The following is a 21135-nucleotide window of genomic DNA, read 5'->3' on the forward strand; positions in this document are numbered from 1 at the left end:
TAGACCCAAAACTCGTCTTTTTGCTTACACAAATTTAGTCTTTTTTTACGCTAATAGCCACCAATAATTTTACCTTACATTTATTTGTATTTCAAAAACATGTGAATCTATTATTCGAGAAACATACTAATTCAAATCAGAGATATTATATTTTATTCTAAATTTATTAAGAGATATTAATGATAATATTTTTACTAATAGTTATAATATCAAAATATAAATATTATTTAAATTTAAAATATTTAATTCATAAAAAAAATAAATTGAATATTTATAGGACTCTAGAATGCAGCCTATATTGCATATTTTGTGTCTTTGTCTTCCTCTTTCTAGTTATTGGTGGATTTTGTCCCACTAGACTACCATGAGCCTGACTGCCCAACCCTTTTTCATTTTCAAATGAGAAATAATAAATCAGAACTTTTATGATTCTTCTATTATTATTTCATTAATAGATGAAAAAGAATAAATGTTTTAGCCGGGTCACTGTTGATGTTCAATTTTGGTGTCATTGATGATAAAAAAAATGGATCAAAATTTAATTGGACCTACTTTAAAGGCATTATTTATGTTTATTAGTTACCTTGATTAAGTCTCCTGGTTCTTTTTTCTTAAGGAAGTCTCCTAGTTTATTACGTTTTTTCTTTTCTTTTCTTTTTGTTAAATTAGAAATAAAATTTTATTTCACAAGAAATAAGAAATATCCTGAAATGTTAGATTGCAAAATATGTAACACCCCAAACCCGACATAAACGTTAAAAGTCGATTATGAAAGTTACAACGTTCATAAAAATATTGTCGATTAACTTACATGAAAACTTAGTTTTATTTTCAAAGTAATAAAGTTATTAATTTATCAAAAACACAAGTATTGAAAAGATCACGTGTGAACACTTTAACACAAACCTTGTTTTATTAATTTTATAAAACAATCCCAAATGTTTAACCAATTGAGTTGTAAAACATTACAATTAATTCAAAACCTTGCAACATAAAAATACTTTAAAATTATTATCTCTCAAAATCATAGCGTTCCATCAATGATGTCATTTTGGGTGTGTTTACAAGTTATAAATAGTACGTCTGCGAAAATAAATATCAAAACCAAAATTTAAAGTTCCAAAACAAATTAAAATCTGAAAGACTGTAAAGTTCGAAATCAAAATCCAAAACATACTTATACCAAATTCTGTGAACTGAGCTCCGAAATCGCCTCCAAGTCCTAAGTCTGAAGGTTACCTGAAACATATTAAATAAATGGCTGAGATCAAAATTTTACTCTGCCCACAAATAGTATATACTTATAACAAACATAAAAGTAAATACCATCACAAAAATTTTACTTATAATGTACACACTACTAGAAACATATGTTAGATCAAAATATCATATTTTCATAATCATATATTAGAACGAAATTTATAATTTCAGAATAAAAAATCTCGAGCATGTTCTCTTATACAGAACCAGATGTATTTCATAATCGGATACAGATGCATATTCAGATTCAGACACATAATCAAATTCAGATACAAATGCAATCACATATCCTACCCCCATCCACTACACACCAACTCCATCCAACCAATCACATCGGGTCGTGGTGGTATGCTACTCATAGTAGTACAGCTAAACTACAAGACAAATATTGCGGTTTAACCGCCAAAATTGCAGTAAACTATCAGAAAACACTTCCTCCATCATATCCAAAACCCACCCCAATGCACATGCACACTCATAACAACATACGTACATATCACATAAATGGTATGGCATGCATACCTAATCATATTTCTTACATATCATAGATATCAAATTGCTTATACTAACAGTTATTCTACATACAGATGACATACACGTTTATACACATAAATTTGCTTTCAAAGTTATCAAAACACAGATCGTATATAAGTTTTTCACTTACTTTAGCCATATCAAATACTGACATATGTCACATTTCGAGTCTTATATAAGCCTAACAGGCCCTACAAATGGTCTAATTATGCATTTTTGAGTTAAACGGGCCTAAGTGAAATTTTTTGAAAATGAGCCCACACGACCCAACTGGCCAACCTATGTGGCCCAAACTGCCCAAATAGCCCAAAACCGTGTGATCCACACGGTCGTATAATGTAGAACAATTTCAAAAATTGCCTTTGTTTTCAAGTTTTTCCAAGTTTCAAACGACATTTCGGGTTAGAATCACACACTTGATGATGAAATTGATTAACCACACAACTGGGAACTCACAAATCCTATAAGAACCATAAAATTGCACTGATTAAACCTCGAAAAATCATCCAAGAAAAGCATTCTTTTTTCAAAATTTTAGTCCCAAAATGAGGTTCATAAACTTACTGCTCAAAAACAACATCCAAAACAAGAACTACTCTGCTAGAGGAATTCGATTCTCACCCCTTTCGCTTAATAAAGAACCACAAACATACTAATTACAATATAGAACAAAACAATATTAACACAACCCCATCTTGATCTAAAGAATGTACAAATAGTGGAACTTCAGAAAAAGCAACTAAACAAAACTTACACTACAAACGAATTGCAAACCGAAAGCAAAAACACGCACGAAATTATGGCAGCAAACAAGATTTAGCAAAAAGAGAAGAAAGAAACCCAAAGGAAAAGAAAGAAAAGAAAATAAGAAACCAAAATAGGAGGATGAAAAAAAATGAAAGCTAAATGGGGAAAGTGTGGAGTTTTTTTGGGGGGGATAATTTTTCCTATTTTCAAAAACTACCCACAACCCTAACACTTCCACTAAAATTTGATAACTAACCACCTAATAGATTCTCCAGAATTCAAAACAAAAATAATTTTTTCAGTTTGCAAACATAAGGTTTCGACACAAAATTTCTGTGTAAGCTAACACCTTACCATTGAACCAACAAGCTCATTCTGTCATCAATTGAACGAAAAGTATATATAAATCAGATGTTCAAAGATAAGGATTTAGGAAAAAATAACAAAAATGCAAGACATAATATTTGAACTTAGAACCTCTCACGCCCAAACACAACGCTTAACCACTGAATCAAATTAATTCACTTGACAAAATTTCACAATCTTAACTAAAAATCAGGAATGACCACTCTTGATTTCACTAACTCAATTTCTTCTAACCCAGTTTTCGGGATGTGACAAAATATTTAAAAAAATTTGGATATTACAATAATACGAAGATGACCCTAGAGAATAAAATAAGTCTTATTAACCTTTTAAAGCAGCAGAAATGGTGGAGAGATTATCACCATACAATAAGGTTTCATCCATTTACTCAACTCGGGATCCTTTATTTCAACTGCTGAATAAGAATTTGGGAGCAAAGCCAAGGATTAAAGAACATAAGCACATCCAAAAACAAATATGCATATCGGATCTAATAACTGATGCAAATATATATATTACAAGTAATAACATAATAAATAATAGAGGAAGTGCACATACTAAATCATCATGTAATAACAATTCAATATACTGATTAGGAACAAGATCACATGCAGACATTGTTCGCATATCACAACATTAATCTTCCCAAAAAGTAGAAAGAATCCTTAAAATTAAAAAAAGAATAGTTGTAACAGTTCAATTTTCAGTGGTACTAAAAAATGTAGCTTTGGGACCCCATTTCTGTAAACTGAATCCATAAATATTAAATATGAAAATTTTTGGAGTTAATATAAAAATATATATTAAAGATTGGTCAAGTAATTTTGTCGAATTAATAGTTAATAAGGCTTAGGGACTAAATTGTAAAGTCCAATCACCATAGAGTTTTAATTGATCAAAGGCTTGAGGACTTGAACAGCAATTAACCAAAGGTCCAAAATGGTGAATAAACCATTTTACATCACGAATTAGTGGTGGATGATGACATTCTCCATTATGTGTGTTTAACAAATATTTTAAGTAAATTAAATCATGATTAGATTAATTAAGTTAGATTAATTAAGCCTTAAACATGGTATATGTACCAAGTTAATGGGCGGAAAGCACCATCTTCTTCCTCCATTTTTCCTTGTTATCCATTAAATAGAGAAAACCTAAGATTTTAGCTCAAACATTTGGCCACTTGCTTGGGTATGAAATTTAAGTCATTTTCTTGTAATTTTTTGTAGATTTGAGGACATAGGTGCTTAATTTAGCTAGCCTATATACCTAGTTAATAAATTGTTAAATTTTTAGGAATTTACCATTGTTAAAGTTTTAGCTTAATTGTTAAACTTTGTTACATTAAGGACCAAATTTAATAAATGTAATGATTTCATGAAATTATGTTAGAAATGAAAAATATAATGTCCCTATTGAGAATATATGAAATCAATTTTAATCTAAATCGAGGAATCAAAAGTTATGTTTATCCCGATTTGAGGCTAAATTGAATAAAATATAAAATATGAGGAGAATCGAAAAATGGATTTATATAGGATCATGCATATCATGGCATAGTATGAAAATGTTTGGTATTGATTGGTTATATAAAATAATTGCATAGATCAAGATTTTGATCAAAGTGGAGCTAATAAGGAAAAGCTAAATTTTCATATTAGTCCCTCAAGTATCCACTCATTTCATATTTTGAATAGGTAAGTTCATATGAAACTTACTATCTCACTTTTGTTATATGTATGCTTGTGTTTAATTTGATCTATGTATGTTTAATTTTAGTTGAAATACTATTGAATTTGGCATTTATGGCTAGTAATGGATTGAATTGAAATATTGTGTGATGACTGATTATTAAGTAATAGTACATGGCACAAATGTGAAAATACAAATGGTTACTTGATATCAAAATGAAAGAGACCATTTACAGGGTATGATATGTAAATGTGAATAATTATAGGGATGATAATGAAATATGTGAAATTCATGTCCATGTGAACTTAGTAAAAGGTTAGGATACGATTAATATGCCAATAGGGTCATATGCACGCTTCTATGTAGATTATTACAGATTTTAACAAGATCCAACATTTTTTGTGGATCCTCAGCTATTATATACACAAGTTTAGCTCAGATGAGTAACCTGATGTTAAGGGTGAGCAAAACTCGATTCAATTTAAAAAATCGAAAAACAAAATCAAATTTCAAGTTATTTGAGTCAACTCGAATAAGTAATTCAATTTTCAATTTTGAATCGAGTTGAATTTTACAATTCGAATAACAGATTGGTGTAAATACTTATTTGATCCCTACTAATTTTGAAAATGAGCAAATTGGTCTCTCTCACAACAAAAATTACAAAATAATTCATAATAATTTTCAAAATTCAAAAAATAAAAAATAAAAATATTTATAAAAATTTCAATATTTATATTTTAAAAATCATAATAATTTAAAAGAAATTTTAAAGAATATATAAAGAAAGTTAAAATTTTAAATTTTTCTAAAATAAAATTTTGAGGACCTAAATAAGTTAATTAATGATTCAAGTTTATTGTACTAAAGTATCTTTTTATTATTTTACTTTGAAAAAATTTCAAATATATATGGTTTCAAATTTATGTGTTCTAACATGGAATTGTTATACTGTAATAATATTTTAATTTAACTCGAAAAAGTTCACTCGATTCGAAAAAATTTAAAATTGAGTTAGGATGACAAAATAGGACTCGTCAACTCAATTAACTCAAAATTTTTTCACTCTATTCGACTGAACGCTCACCCCTACTTGATGTGATGTGCTATAGGTTTAACCCAAACGGGTAACCTGATATAAATTCAGTTTGGACAAGCAACTTGATGTGGTGTGTTGGATCTGGTGCCCTAAGTGTAGTATTTTTCTTTATGTACACTTGTAATTATTTTCGAAAAAATTGGTTAATAAAACAAATTCATTGATTACATTAACATACTTTGTATAATTTTCCTCATATGTTTTTTGCACGCAAAGCAAAATAGAAGCAAATGTTGTTCACTGGTTGTCTAATGTTTAACTAATATTAAACAGTATTACGTTGTCGGATCGTAATACGAAAAGACAGGTTATATTAATAGACGAACCTAAATATGTCTTTAGTCTAACGGGAAATGAGCAAACCGATTGAAAGACTAATATATTGTTTATCAAGTCCAATTGGGAATATGCTTTGTCCTAGGCATCAGAGCGGATGACTCCTAGAAGATAAATACATAGATGTAACTGACTAGACTGATAGTACATTGGATAGGACCCAAGAAGAATAGATCCTGAATTTCTTTATGGATTTATTCACTTGTGACATTCATAGTGTAGAATCCCTAAATCCTAAGTGAATCTACTATGTATGCGTGACTTGTATATTTTGATGCAAGTAAAAGTCTAAATTCAAATAAATAATGAACCGAAAGCCGGTGTGTTGGGCATACGACTTCTATAGTATGTAGCATCATTCACAAATATGGAATTCATAGCCAGAGACATGGGTAAATGATATCCTCTTATTGGCATTAAATGGTTGATGAAAAGTAAACGGGGTCATGGGTCGTTCGTCTTTATGATGAATTACTTTATTACTATTTGATAGTAAATGAATTTTCATAAAAGAAGATGTAATGGTTACCATGAGATAAAATAGGATTATATTGGGAGAACGGATATTATCCCAAGGAGATTAAGGATATCCTATAAGGGTAACACACTTATGAAAAGGTAATTGGACGAGTACTGATCGTGTTGCTTTCGTGAGGGTACGCTGTTAGGGAGAGCCCAGTCACGATATTATAGTGGAATGACTTCGTATGAGTTTATAATTACTAGGTAAAAAGTTGGAACTGAATTATAAATCATTTGAGTCCCAATTGCATATGTCCAATCAGTCCATTTGCTAGCTCATTGAAACTAGAATTAAATTGCATGTTGAATCAAATGAATAGAAATAGTGAAAATAGAGAAATGAGAAATCATTTGGAAATAATTATGGTTTTGTCCAAAATGAAAATAAAAATGGAGAAATGGAATCATTTGGAAATGATTATGGTTTTCTCCAAAATGAAAATGATAATGGAGAAGTAGAAACATTTGAAAATGAATGTGGTTTTCTCCAAAACGAAAATGAAAATGACCTAAAAATAAATTTATTTTTGAATTAAATGAATTTTGAATATGAAAATAAATCATTTGATTATAGTGAATCGTTTAATACAAAAATTTAAATATATTTTCTCATAGATTTTTTTATGGTAAAGTCGTCATGATTTTAACAAAATTAGAATTGGGTTGAGAAGATTATTTAATTGGAAATACATTGAGAAGTTTATTTTGGGAAATAGAAAAACAAATATTGAGTTGCATTGAATTATAAAGTATTGGGTTAAAAACCCGGGAAGTACTTGTAATTGGACCCGATATGGGAGAGGACCAAAAGCCCCTTATGTTAAAGGGGTAGACAACAAACCCTAGTAATATTAACTAGGGTTGTTGCCACTTATACATCTAGTTAGACTAGGAGTTCATTTTTCTAGTTGAAATAGATGACACCGATAGAGCTAAAACACAACTAAAACATATTGTTACTTTGCCCGAAAATAGAGAAAATTTATTCTCAACTATTAAATCTATTTTTCGAATTAACAATTTTCTTGGTTTCTATTTGAGTATAGATTTTTCATTTTCACACTTAGAGAAAATAAAACTATTTCTAGTTCTGTGTTTTAATTCAAATCGTTCGAACCCAAACTCGAAGCAATTCATTGTTTGAGAATAACAGAAAAGACCGTTTGGTTGAAAGCTAGAAATGACATGGATCTATCTATCCAAAAACATAGGTGCAATTCAGTTTATGGTTTATTGCTATAGATATGACATTCTTGTAATTGTATGCATGTTTAGGGGAATGTATGCAAATGAATGTATGATATTATTTTATTATTAAGTATGATAAGTAATTTTGTCAAAGTTGTGATTCATAGAAAATTAAATGTAACTTATTATTTTCTCGGGCATGCATATTTTAGATAGTAGACTATCATCTTTACGCAGGGTTTATTTTATTATTTATTTAGAATAAAATATATAAGCCAGAAACGAATATAGGAATTTTGTAATATTTTTCCCAGTGGAACCCGAAGAATTGAGACGCATCCAAAACAATCGAGACGACGGAAACCCGTCCCAGCCAAACCGACAAGTGGCCGACGGTGGTCTAGCAGCAGGAGGTTATCATCTATAAAAGTAATAAAGTATATACCTTTGCTTTGTGCTCTAACATTAATTGGATCACAAATATCTGAATGTAGTAATTGCAACGGAAATTTAGCTCTAGTTCCTTTACCAAATGGTTTTCTTGTCATTTTTCCAACCAGACAATTTTCACATATGGGTAGATTAACTTTATTGATAAGGCATAATAATATCCTTTTAGCTAAACTATGCATTTTGTGGAGTCTGGTGTGACAAATTCTGATATGTCAAATATTCACATCCACATTTGAATTATGGGAAGATGAAACAAATGAATAATTATAATTATTATTACTACTTTACGATGTGTAGTCCACATTGTAACACCCTTGCCCAACTCGTTAATCGGATCCGAGTGTAGCTGTCACAACAAGACCGAGTTATTGTACATACTAAGATCTTACTATTTTAAAATCAAGTTGTATTACCTATTAATAAGTTAACTTACATCAAAGACATAAATTTCTAAAAAATGTTCCCTGTCTCTAATGCACTCTTTAAGGAACTACATAATTACAACATATTCACCCTCTTGGTGAAGTTCCTAAAGGTACCACCGTCCTATGTGCATAACACTTCCTTTCAATACTACTTGACACATCCCGGTTTGGCTTGGTCCCTCCTAAAGTCTCTTATCTCATGAATCCTATGACCATAGGTCAAAACCTTGTAAGTTCGGATAAACTTAGTGAGTTTCTAATTTAAACGTAATTAGTCCCCATCTTGCCGGGGTTTAAATAAATAGAACTAAACACAATAAAATCCCTGCTCGTTTTGGGAAAACTTTTCTTATTCCGTCGAAGTAGTCTTTATTTAATTCTCGTTCCTAACCTCTCGTGGATAGATCGTTGAGCAATTTATTACTGACCATTCTATCAGCCTTCGTTGACAACTTCTCCAAATGTCTCGACATCTCCACAGACTCAATCTTTTCTTTTACTTATTTCCTTTCTTCCACTCATCCTCAAAGTAAATTTCTTCTTCCTATCAACATGCCCTATTAATGCAACCCTTCAGCCTATATCCTAAAGACCATTAAGTATATTTCCTATAGTTATCATTCCCAATTTAAATCAGCTATGGTGGACTCTTACTATTACCCTAGTCCCGAAGGACTTGCTGTCATCCCAGCTTTTATAATCTCTAGTGGGATTCTCGTCCCTTGAGAATTTAAGCCCCTATTGGGACAAGTAATGGCTGGATTACTTCTTGTAATCCGTTTTAGTCGAAATACCATACCCTTAAGCATAGCACGCCCGTCTGCTATGGCCCAATATAGCTTTTAGTAGTCAACTGAATGTTCTTGTGCGGTCATCTAATTTCACGATTTCTCTTTCATAATGCATCCACAGATAACTCGCCATTTGGCTAATACTTTCTTAGTGTTTCCCCCTCAAAGAGAAATAGTCTTGACAGGCATATCTAACACTGATGTCATCTTTCAGCAGTTCTTAACGACAAATCTTTACTGAGATCCCATATTTACTCTTTCTTCTGCTTGCTTATATACCCAACACTACTAGTGCAGTAATTCACACATTTGATTCCCGTCGCGTTACCGTCCTTATGTCTTTTTGGCTTCCATGATTTCTATTTTAGTGGATTGTTTCCCTTTTCTACTTTTTTTTCTTTATTTAATTGGTTAGTTTTTTGTTTCACTATCATTTGTCATTGCTTACCTTTTCTTCCAACCCTTTTTTCCTTAATGGTGGGATTTTTCCCACAACTACTGTCTTGATTTCCCCCCATGATTATTGTTTGGGCGGACTCTCTATGCTGCCACAGCCAAGCTATGGTCTTACCAACATAATTATCGTATTTATTGTCCCGGTGAACTACCCCATGTTTAGTGTCCCGTTAGACTATCTCGTGTTTAATGTCCCCTTGAGCTATCTCGTGTTTAACATCCCATCGGACTAAATATGATGTCATAATTTTTTTTAGCTATGGTCTTACACCATATAACCCCATTTTTACCATCACAACGGATTAACTATGATGTCATAGCATTTTTCAGCTATGGTCTTACACCATATGACCCCGTGTTTACCGTTCCGGTAGACTAGTGAAGGATGTCATAACGTCTTTCAATTATGATCTTAGTCCTACTTAACCCTTCGAGCATGCTTTCTCATTATGCCATAACATCTTTCATCCATGGTCTTACTTATTTCAGTCATGATGTCATAACATCTTTCAGTTACGATCTTACTCATTTTATCCCGATGCCATAATATCTTTCAGCTATGGTCTTACTCATTTTATCCCGATACCATAACATCTTTCAGCTATGGTCTTACCCATTTTAGGTGTATAGCCTTCAATCGATCCCATGTCCTAACTGTGATCTTTCTTCTCACTTACCCCATCCCAATCCTTTCATTCCTCCAAATCACCATTCCTATACATTGATGCTTTAACAATATAGTGTCCCCTCAGCATGGCCTAAAGCTTCATACATCACGGGTGCACCTAGCAACATCGTATGATAGTATCTAATAGAATCACTCTCTTTTCCCCATTCCTAACTTCATCTATCCCATCATTGATCCCCTTTCATAGTTCCATATGCAATACACATGTTTATAAATAAAGCATCATGGGGTCATGCATACTGAACTAAAATGGCGAATACTCATAAACCCATGCAGACTATCAACATAGCATTTCAGGTTTGAAGTGTAGAAACTCGCCTGATACTTATTTGCCTTGTCCGCTTGGCCTTCCTGAACATCGAAACTTCCATTCTCCTGGCAACTAAGCAAAACAATCGATTTAGGGGATAAACTCAGTAATCCTAGTTTAGACTTAGTTTTCCAGAAACATGCAGAATCTTTAAAATGGTTTCTAGAAGACCTTAAATTTGGTTCCTAATTCTTACGTATATTGAAGGATTCAAAACCTAACCAGATTATTGGATTCTCCATTTTTCTAACTTAAACCTCACAATAATTGCTCCATGCAGAGCTTTCTTTAATAATTTTTTCCTCGAAGAAACCAATGAAGAAGATGAAGAATGAACTAGATTGGAGAAGTCTCCCTCGGGAAGTCACTCTTCAGCTATTTATAGTCATTCTCGTACAGTCTTCAACCATGTAAAATCCACCCGTTCTTAATCATTTTGTCTCCTACTAAAAGGCCTACTGATTCTAATCTAACTAAACCAGAATTAGATTTCAACCTTATCCAATGTCATTTCTAAATTTTCCTATTTTTCCTATAGAGACCACCAACTCGCGGTCTTTTTCAATTTAACCCCTAAATGTTCTAAATTTCCAGGTTTAAAGGAATCAAGGTGTGACACACATTCAATACAATAGAACTATTTAGTAAATAAGCAGATCCATAATAAGTTTATCTTATAAATATCCACACTAGTGTTAGAGAATTTCAAATTGTAATCATGACTAAGAAGAACTACAATTGAGACCAAATTTCGCAGTATCTCGAGAGCAAATAACACATCATGTAGGATCAGGGGTCTTCCACCATGGAAACTCAACTTACAGGTGCCAATTCTCTTGAATTCAACTCTTTTGTTGTTGCCTACATATATCCATTTGGTTCTCAATGGAATCCAACGAAAATCCACAAACACATTTCAGTGTCTAGCTACATGTATGTGGCCCCTGTGTCTAAAATCCAAAATGGATGAGATTCATTTAGTAATATAATACTAGAAACAAATGTAGTACTATCGGTTACATTTATTGCACTTGAAAGTGCTTTATAGGTCAGTGCACTCACGAGCAAAGTGACCCTTCTTGCCATAGTTGAAATACAATTTGAGCTTTATTTTTCTTCTTCTTTTTAAATGACAGGGGAGTTTTCCCTTTGACTTGGGAGTTAGACTTTTGCTTCTTAAAAGATTTTCCCTTGTACCCACCACATGGTTTGTGCTTCTTGGAGCCATAAGCTGCTTTGGAACTCATTCATACCATATACACATAAGTATTGGGCTTAGTTGTCTCAATATGATCTTCTTCTAGCTGAAGATATCGAGCGGCATCATCTAGAGTCTTGATGCTCTCATTGTGAGTAAGGTGCACATTTATATGCTCCCAACTATGGGCAAGGACCGAAAAAGTTCCTAAACCTGTTGTTCATCAAAAAAAGTGTGACCTGCTTCTTTCAGTTCACTAATCATGTTTGACATTTCTCTTACATACTATTTCATGTTATGATTGGGTCATTTCTTATAAGCATCAAACTTGATTGTGAACTGTCTAAGTTTAGTGACTGAAGTGCTACCAAATTTCTTCTCAAGAGCAATCTATGTATCTTTTGTAACCTTATGCTTTTTTAATTCACACATAATTTCATTGTCCATATTGTTCAACAACGCTATGCGAGCTATGGAATTTTTCTTTTTCCAAATATCATAATTCTCTCGGTCCCTTCTATTTTGGGATTTATTTCCCTCTTTAGGCTCTTCCATGACATTATTTAAAACTTCATGAACCTTTTGTTCCTCCAAAACATACTGGATTTTCATACTCTAGATCTCAAAATTGTCCTCGTTTAGCTTTTCACCTTTTTTAAGTTTAACAACAATGTTTTTTAACGGAGATATCATTTCAAAATATTCTCTACAATAAGACATGCACACATTAATGTCTAGTATATACCATTTTCATTTTATTACATTATTAGAATAAAAGAAAATTAGTGATAATTATCATGGTGCACAAAACCAACTGCCACTACACCAATATTGACTTTTAGCGGCATTTTTTTGCGGCGTTTGAATAAGAGACATTGCTAAAGATGGAGACTTAGCGGCACTACCCTAAAAACTCCGCTAAAGATCGAGCATTCGCGGTGCATTTAGAAAAATGCCACTATAGAGAGGTCATTAGCGGCGCTTTTCAAAAAGCACCGCAACTAATTAAGCAGAACACCGTCATTTAACTTTGACCTGTAATGGCACTAGCGGTGTTTATCTGAAAACGCCGGTAAAGATCTAGCATTTGCGGCGCTTATCAAAAAATGCCACTAATGCTCTGCAAATAATTAAGCAGAATGCCGTCGTTTAACTTTAATAATATTAGTGGTAGTAGCAGCGTTTATATGAAAACGCCGGTAAAGATCTAGTATTTGCGGCGCTTATCAGAAAACGCCGCTAAAGATCGGTACATTAGCGGCGCTAGAATAAAAACGCCACTATTGCTCCGCAGATAATTAAGCAGAACGCCGTCGTTTAACTTTGACCTATAGTGACACTAGTGGCGTTTATATGGAAACGCCGGTAAAGATCTAGCATTTGCGACGTTTATCAAAAAACACCACTAATCCTCGATCTTTAACGGCATTTTTTGATAAGCGCCGCAAAAGAAAAAGCAGAACGCCGTCGTTCTTTGTTGAGCTTTAGTTTTAGTGGCAGTTTTTTAGAAAACATCGTAATTGCTCAACTATAGCGGCGTTTGTATAAAAACGCCGTAAATAAGCTTGGCTGAACGGCATCGTTTGGAGTTGAACTTTAATGGCATTAGCGGCGCTTTATAATAAAAGCCGCTGTAGGTCTAGAATTAGTGGCACTTTTTGAAAAAACACCACAAATAAAAACTTTTATTTTAGGGTTTAGTGTTTAGTATGTGAGGTTTAATGTCTATAGTTTAAGATTTTAGGGTTTACGATATAATGTTTATTTTATTTTGATTAGTGTTTTGAATTTAGGGTTTATGGTTTAATTTACAGCTTGTGGTTTGGAGTTAATTATTTTATAGTTAAGGTCTTAGTTACTATTCATGGTTTAACAGGTTAGGCTATTATGGTTTAAGGGTTAGGGTTATTGATACAATAATAAAAAATCAATTTCTTTTAGTTTTTAGGTAAGCAATAAGATTCATTTTCAATTTACTTTAGTGTTTACGTTTTATGGTGTAGGTTTATGGTTTAGTGTTTATGGTGTATGTTTTCAATTTACATGTTGAGTGTTTAGGGGTGAGAGCTTAGGGTTTAGGGGTTATAGGCTTAGAGTCTAGGGGTTAGTGGTTTAAGGTTACGGGTTTAAGGGTTTAGGGTTTAAGGTATATGGTATAAAAGTTTAAGGGTTTTAGGGTTTAGGGTTTAGAGCTTAGGGTCTAGGGGTTATTGGATCTTTGTATATAGTGTTTACGATTTAGGGTGTACATTTACGGTTTAAAGATTAAGGTTTAAGATATAGTTTTAAGAGTTTAGGGTTTATGGTTTAGGGTGTATGTTTATGGTTAAGTGTTTAGGGTTTAGGGGTTAGGGGATTATGGTCTAAGGGATAGGGGTTTATGTTTTAGGGTTTAAATTTTATATTTTAGAGTTTAATGTTTAGGGTTTAGCTAAAAACATAGGAATATATGTTAAAGATGAAAAACATTTAAAATACAATTATTTTAAATAATTTTAAAATAATTTTAAGGTTGAGCAATAGTGGCATTTTCGCCCAAAACGCCGCAAAAATAAATTAAAATAGTGCTTAGCAGTGCCGTTTTATCTGCGTTTCTTAGTGGCGTTTTTACTTAAACACCGCAAAAGGGCATGATTAGTGGCGTTTGCTCTATAAACGCCGCAATTATGTTTAATTATTATCTAAACGCTGTCGTTTATATCTGCGAATTTAGCTGCGTTAGTGGCACTTTTTATAAACGCCGCAAATTTTAAGTAAAATCACTCTAAATGACGTAGTTTACTTAGCCATGATTTTCCTTAGTTCCCCCCAACTCAGATTTCCCCAAATTGATTTCCCTAATTTCCCATTTCATATTCTCTCAATTTCCCCGATTTCAAATCCCCAATTTCGCAATTCCTTTTCCCCAACTTCCCCAATATCATTTCCCCAAATTCCAAACTGAGGTGTCCAACGTCGGTGCCGTCGCAGTCGTCTCCACTTCGGCTTCTTCTGTCAAACGCTTCCTCTATCATCCGCGTCCTCCCTTTGCAAAAATCATTTGACGGTCAGTTTCGCCATTTGCAAAATTGAATTTTTTGTTAGATTTAGGTTTTTGCATTTTCTTTATCCTATTCTGCTTGTTAAAATTTGTTTGCAATTTGGTTGGCATTTTTGTTAAAATTTGTTCCGACATTGCACTATTTTCCATTCTCCTATTCTGTTGTTTTCTTCTTTTTTGTTCGTGTGGAGTATACGAAAATTGGGTTTCAATTATTTTGTTCTTTTCTTAATTTTATTCCCAATCTGTTGCTGTTGGGGTAATTTAATTTTGGTGGTGTATGTGGGTGTTGTTTGGGTGATAACTGTTATGAGCCAAAATGTTAGCAGGAAGAAATCAATTAAAATAATTTTAGTGAAACGGAGAGTTTTGGGGAATTAGTGGAACGGTGCGTTTTGGTGATAACTAAAATGTGCCACGTCAGTTGTTTTCTTATTTTTCTTTAATATTTGCATGTACTGCATGGTTTTTGGCAGTTATCGAATTAGAAGAAAATTACAGTCTCTTCTCTTCGTCTCCTGATCTTCTTCTTCTCTGTTTTCTTTCCTTGCTCTTTTTTTAGGTCCTATCAAAACTATCAGAGCTCCAACGATTCCTTCAATGGCGGGTGACGGCATATCTACTCGTTTACAGAAAGAGGTTGGGGGTATGCAACAGGAAATTTCCAAAATTCATGAGGAAATGGCTCACCTAGAAACTAAGATGGAAAATAAGCTTAAGGAGTTCAAAGAAGAGTTTCAGGGGGACTTACAAACTCTTTTGAGTCAATATTTTGGGCCACCTTCAAAGAGCCCACCGGTTGCGGGTACAGCTGATAAAGGGAAGGGAGTCTTAGGGGCTCCTCCTGGGTTTCCTCTTAAAGACTTCGTTCCACCTCAGGTACAAATGATCCATCGTTTGTAGAAGGAGGTAGTGTGCATTTGAGTGAGCAACAAGTTGTTTCGGGAGCTTGGGGAAAGTGTAACCGGTTAGAATGCCCCAAGTTCGATGGTTCGGATTTTAGAGGATGGTGGACCAAGTTGGAACAATTTTTTGAGGCCGATGGAACTCCTGATAATAACAAGGTTCAATTGGTAATGTTGAACCTGGAGGGGCGTGCTTTAGAATAGCATCATTTTTATTCGCAGAGAAATGGGGGATTACACATGTTGTCTTGGCCGGCGTATTTGAAGAGTTTGCAAGATCGATTCGGGTTTGGACAGTTTGGGAATCCAATGAGGGAGATGGTCCATCTAAAATAGCTAGGTATGGTGGAACATTATCAGGATCTATTTGTGGGAGTATTGAATCAATTGCATCTCCCTGAAACTTATGCTCTCAGCATCTTAATCAGTAACCTGAAGCCCGAGATAGGTCACTATTTGGATTTGTTTGAACCTTCTACTTTGTTGGAAGCATTCCAGTTAGCCAGAAAAATAGAGGTACTTATTTCTTATTCTGGAAAGGGATTAACAGTGATGGGGGCGGGTACACACAAATCCCTATCAGCCACGACGATCGCTTCGAGGTATTCTTCTTCACCTAGAAGAACTGTTTCTAGTGTACAATCTGTCAACAATATGCCACCAACTAGATCAGGGTCTAGTGTACAATCTGTCAATAATATGCCACCAAATAAATCAGGGTTCAAAACTATATCACCCGCGTTGATGGCTGAGAGAAAACGAAAAGGGGATTTGTTTCTGGTGTGCAGCCAAATATCATGTGGGTCATAAATGTATGAAATCCCAACTGTATCAGTTTTTATTGGAACCTTCTTCCAATAGTGAAGCTGAGGAATTTCAGGAGTGTCCTGAAAAGTTAGACGAAAATGTTACTGAAGGAGAGGATTCTAAAGCTCCGGTTATTTCGTTGCATGCGTTGATCGGTCTTCAAGGACACAACACGATGAGGGTGGCGGCCCGATTGGGGTCATGTTGGGCTATTATATTAGTCGATTCGGGCAGTACTCATAACTTTATTGACTCAAAATTGGTCAATAGACTATCCATTCCAGTGATAAGTCAGGAGCAACTTAAAGTTTCAGTAGCCAATGGGAGTTGCTTGTTTACTCGGGGGCTATGTAAAGGAGTTAAATGGGAAGTGCAGGAGCATATGTTCGAGACTGATTTCATGGTCTTAGCACTAAAGGGGTGTGATATGGTATTGGGGGTGCAATGGTTACTGTCTTTGGGGGATATCATTTGGAATTTTAATTCCTTAACCATGCAATTCTACCTCAATGGACGGTCTTGCATTATTCAAGGCATTATTCCTGGATCTTTGGCAGCGGGTAACAATGATTCAAAATGTTTCGCTACTATGGGGTAGTCGTTGGGACCCTTTACTGCTGTTCTGAGTTCGCCTGAGCAATTACAACTTTCATCCTTAGGGGTTGAGGATCAGGAGGACCAACTTCAAAAATTGCTAGTAGAATTCGATGATATTTTTTAGATTCCAAAGGGGTTACCACCGAAAAGGGTGCATGACCATAAAATCCCTTTGCGGGATGAAGGGACAGTGGTTAAAATCTGACCCTATCGTTATCCAATTTTTCAAAAGACCGAGATGTAGAAGTTAATTCAGGAAATGCTTCAAGCTGGAGTGATCCGTGACAGCACAAGCTCTTTTGCTTCTCCGATCGTCATGGTTAAGAAAAAAGATGGAAGTTGGTGATTATGCGTGGATTACTGCCAATTAAACCAGCAAACAATAAAGGACAAGTTTCCTATTCCTATCATCGAGGAGTTGTTAGATGAGTTAGGGGAAGCTAAGGTTTTTTCTAAGCTGGATTTGAGGTCAGGATATCATCAAATTCGCATGTGGGAACCTGATGTGCACAAAACCGTGTTCTGGACACACGAGGGGCATTATGAGTTCCTCGTGATGCCTTTTGGCCTCACGAATGCCCCCTCCAGCTTCCAAGCTCTTATGAACTCCATTTTTAAGCCATGGTTGAGGAGGTTCGTACTAGTTTTCTTTGATGACATATTAGTGTATTCCACTTCATGGTAGGAGCACTTGCAACATTTGAGAGCTATTTTTCTCATTCTCCGAGAGCAACAATTATATGCCAAGAAGTCGAAATGTTGTTTTGGTTCCTCTCAAATACACTATTTGGGACACATATTACATGAGGGTACTGTTTCCATAGACCCTGCCAAGATCGAGTGCATATCATCTTGGCCAACCCCGAATACGGTTAAGGAGTTGCGTAGTTTCCTCGGTCTCGCAGGCTATTATAGGAGGTTCATTCGAGGTTATGGTGTGCTTGCTAGACCGTTAACAGATTTACTGAAGAAGAACGGTTGAGGTTGGTCAAAACGGGCTACAGAGGCTTTCCAAGCACTTAAAAAAGCTCTGTGTTCAGCACCAGTACTGGCGCTCCCAAATTTTCAGTGGGAATTCACAGTGGATATGGATGCTAGTGGATTTAGAGTTGGGGCGGTATTACAGCAACAAGGTCGGCCTCTCGCCTTCTTTAGTAAGGCCCTGGGTGTGCGTCATCAGGCTCTGTCGATTTATGAAAAGGAAATGTTAGCGGTTCTGCTAGCTATTCGGAAATGGCACTCTTATTTGATAGGGCGACATTTCACAATTCGTACGGATCATCAGAGTTTGAGATTCTTATCTGACCAAGTGGCGATTACCCCGTTCCAGCAGTGTTGGGTGGCTAAAATGCTGGGCTATGACTTCGACGTGGTATACAAGAGGGGAATAAATAATAGAGTTGCGGATGCTCTCTTTCGACAACCTCAGCTAGAAGCTGGTCAGCACTTCCAGCTTACAGCTAGTTCGGTGATTTCAAGCCTCCTTGAAAGAGTGCAGCAATCTTATGCTGGGGATAACAGATTAAGGAAGATCATTCTGAGGATTCAACAGTTCCCAGGTCAGGACTGGAAATACTCTTGGGATGGTCGGTTCTTGCTTCAGAGAGGAAAGATTGTGGTTGGACAGTTTCCGTCTCTGCGTCAGGAATAGTTTTCTCATTTTCATGACAGTGCGATGGGGGGCCATTCGGGGGTTCAGGTCACTAGGAAGCGGCTTTCTAGTCTAATATATTGGAAGGGTCTCACCACTGATGTTAAGAAATGGATTCGGGAATATGTTGTTTGTCAAAGATGTAAATGAGAAACAGTAGCTTCTCCTGGGTTGTTACAACCGTTACCAGTTCCAGATCGTGCTTGGTCGGTAATCAGCATGGATTTTATCGAAGGACTTCCCTCTTCCAATAAAAAGAACTCCATTTTAGTGGTGGTTGATCACCTTACCAAATACGGCCATTTTCTACCTTTGTCTCATCCATATACGGCCACTGATGTCGCTAACGAGTATCTGGTGCATATATACAGAGACAAGATTTTTGTCAGCCATTTTTGGCAAGAGCTCTTCAGACAATCGGGGACTCGACTCCTCCTTTCAACGGCCTATCACCCCCAAACTGATGGCTAGACGGAAGTCTTAAACTGGTGTCTTGAAAATTATTTACGTTGCATGTTGGGGGAAACACCAACTCAATGGTCCTACTGGTTGCCACTTGCTGAATAGTGGTACAACTCCTCGTTCCATTCTTCTATCCAACTCTCCCTGTATGAGGCCTTGTACGGCCAACCTCCACCTACACATGTGCCTTATCTAGTGGGTGCATCTTCTATGGCCATGGTAGATTGCAGCCTACAAGCTAGGGAGGCCGCACGAAAGTTGTTTCATTCCTGTCTCAAAAAAGCTCAGAATCGCATGAAATATTTTGTTGACAAGCGCCGCTCAAAAAGAAGCTTCCAAATTGGTGATTTAGTTTACCTAAAGCTGCAACCCTATAGACAGCAGTCTCTTCGAAGGGTTATTAATTAGAAACTGTCTCCCAAGTACTATGGCCCTTTTCCAGTTATTGGGAAGGTAGGAGCTGTGGCTTATACTCTCTGACTGCCGCCAAATTCGCGGATTCATCCTACTTTTCATGTTTCTCAACTTAAGAAACACGTTGGTTTGGCTCCTACGCAAGATCAATTGCCCTTGGTGGATGATCAAAGTGTCTTGCCAAAAGAACCAGTTCACATTTTAGATAGAAGGATGGTCAAGAGAGGAAATCATGCGGTAACAGAAGTGTTAGTAGAGTGGGTTAATTCTTTTCCAGAGGATGCAACGTGGGAACCACTTCCTGTAATCCAGACCAAATTTCCTTGGATTCTTCCTTGAGGACAAGGAAGCCTTTGCGGGAGGGAAATACTGTTACGAGCCAAAATGTTAGCAGGAAGAAATCAATTAAAATAATTTTAGTGAAACGGGGAGTTTTGGAGAATTAGTGGAACGGTGCATTTTGGTGATAACTGAAATGTGCCACGTCAGTTGTTTTGTTATTTTTCTTTAATATTTGCATGTACTGCATGGTTTTTGGCAGTTATCGAATTAGAAAAAAATTGCACTCTCTTCTCTTCTTCTCCGGATCTTCTTCTTCTCTGTTTTCTTTCTTTGCTCTTTTTTTAGGTCCTATCAATAACTTTGGTGGTGTTCGTGGGTGATAATTCGGTTCTTATGTCGTCGAGGTTAAGGTTATTTAATTTTGTTTTTTATTTGCAAGCTGGTTTAGGTAAATATTTGCTATCAGTCTATGAGTGTATCTACTATACTGGGTTTATGAATGTTGCTTTGTTTTCTTGCAGGGTCTTGGTTTGTGGAAACATTTAAGTTATCAGCATTAGTTGGCAGATAACAATATTGTTCCAATGCAGGTTGTGCGTTATCCTTTTTAATACCTGGTACAGACTAGAGATAATGGTTGTTTTTCATTCCTATTTTCTAGATATTGTAGAATTACAGAAATCGAATATTTTTATAAAGACAATCTTCAAAGGGTTTTGCTTATAATGGTTGCATTAATATTCATTTAACATGTTTGTTTTTCCCCCTTCGTAAAGGTACTTGCTTTTGTTTCTTTTTCCCATCACATTCAAAGATTGAAACGAAATATTTTCCTGTAATTTCATTTTAGTTTCAAAGTTTAATTTTTTTTATTAACAACATTGAAATATTCATTTTGATAGTTTTTTAACA

The 21135-nt window shown here is 35.0% G+C and overlaps 1 protein-coding gene across 1 annotated transcript; it reads left to right on the top strand.

Annotated features, from left to right (window-relative positions):
• Window positions 1-19089: 19089 nt before the first annotated feature.
• LOC105801516 (uncharacterized) lies at window positions 19090-20769 on the top strand. The gene is made up of 5 exons (XM_052633842.1): window positions 19090-19207; window positions 19256-19422; window positions 20059-20244; window positions 20569-20633; window positions 20745-20769. The coding sequence occupies exons 1-5, from the start codon at window positions 19090-19092 to the stop codon at window positions 20767-20769; spliced, it is 561 nt and encodes a 186-aa protein (XP_052489802.1).
• The last annotated feature ends 366 nt before the right edge of the window (window positions 20770-21135 follow it).

This window comes from Gossypium raimondii, chromosome 7 (assembly GCF_025698545.1).
Source record: "Gossypium raimondii isolate GPD5lz chromosome 7, ASM2569854v1, whole genome shotgun sequence".
Taxonomy (NCBI): Eukaryota; Viridiplantae; Streptophyta; class Magnoliopsida; order Malvales; family Malvaceae; genus Gossypium; species Gossypium raimondii.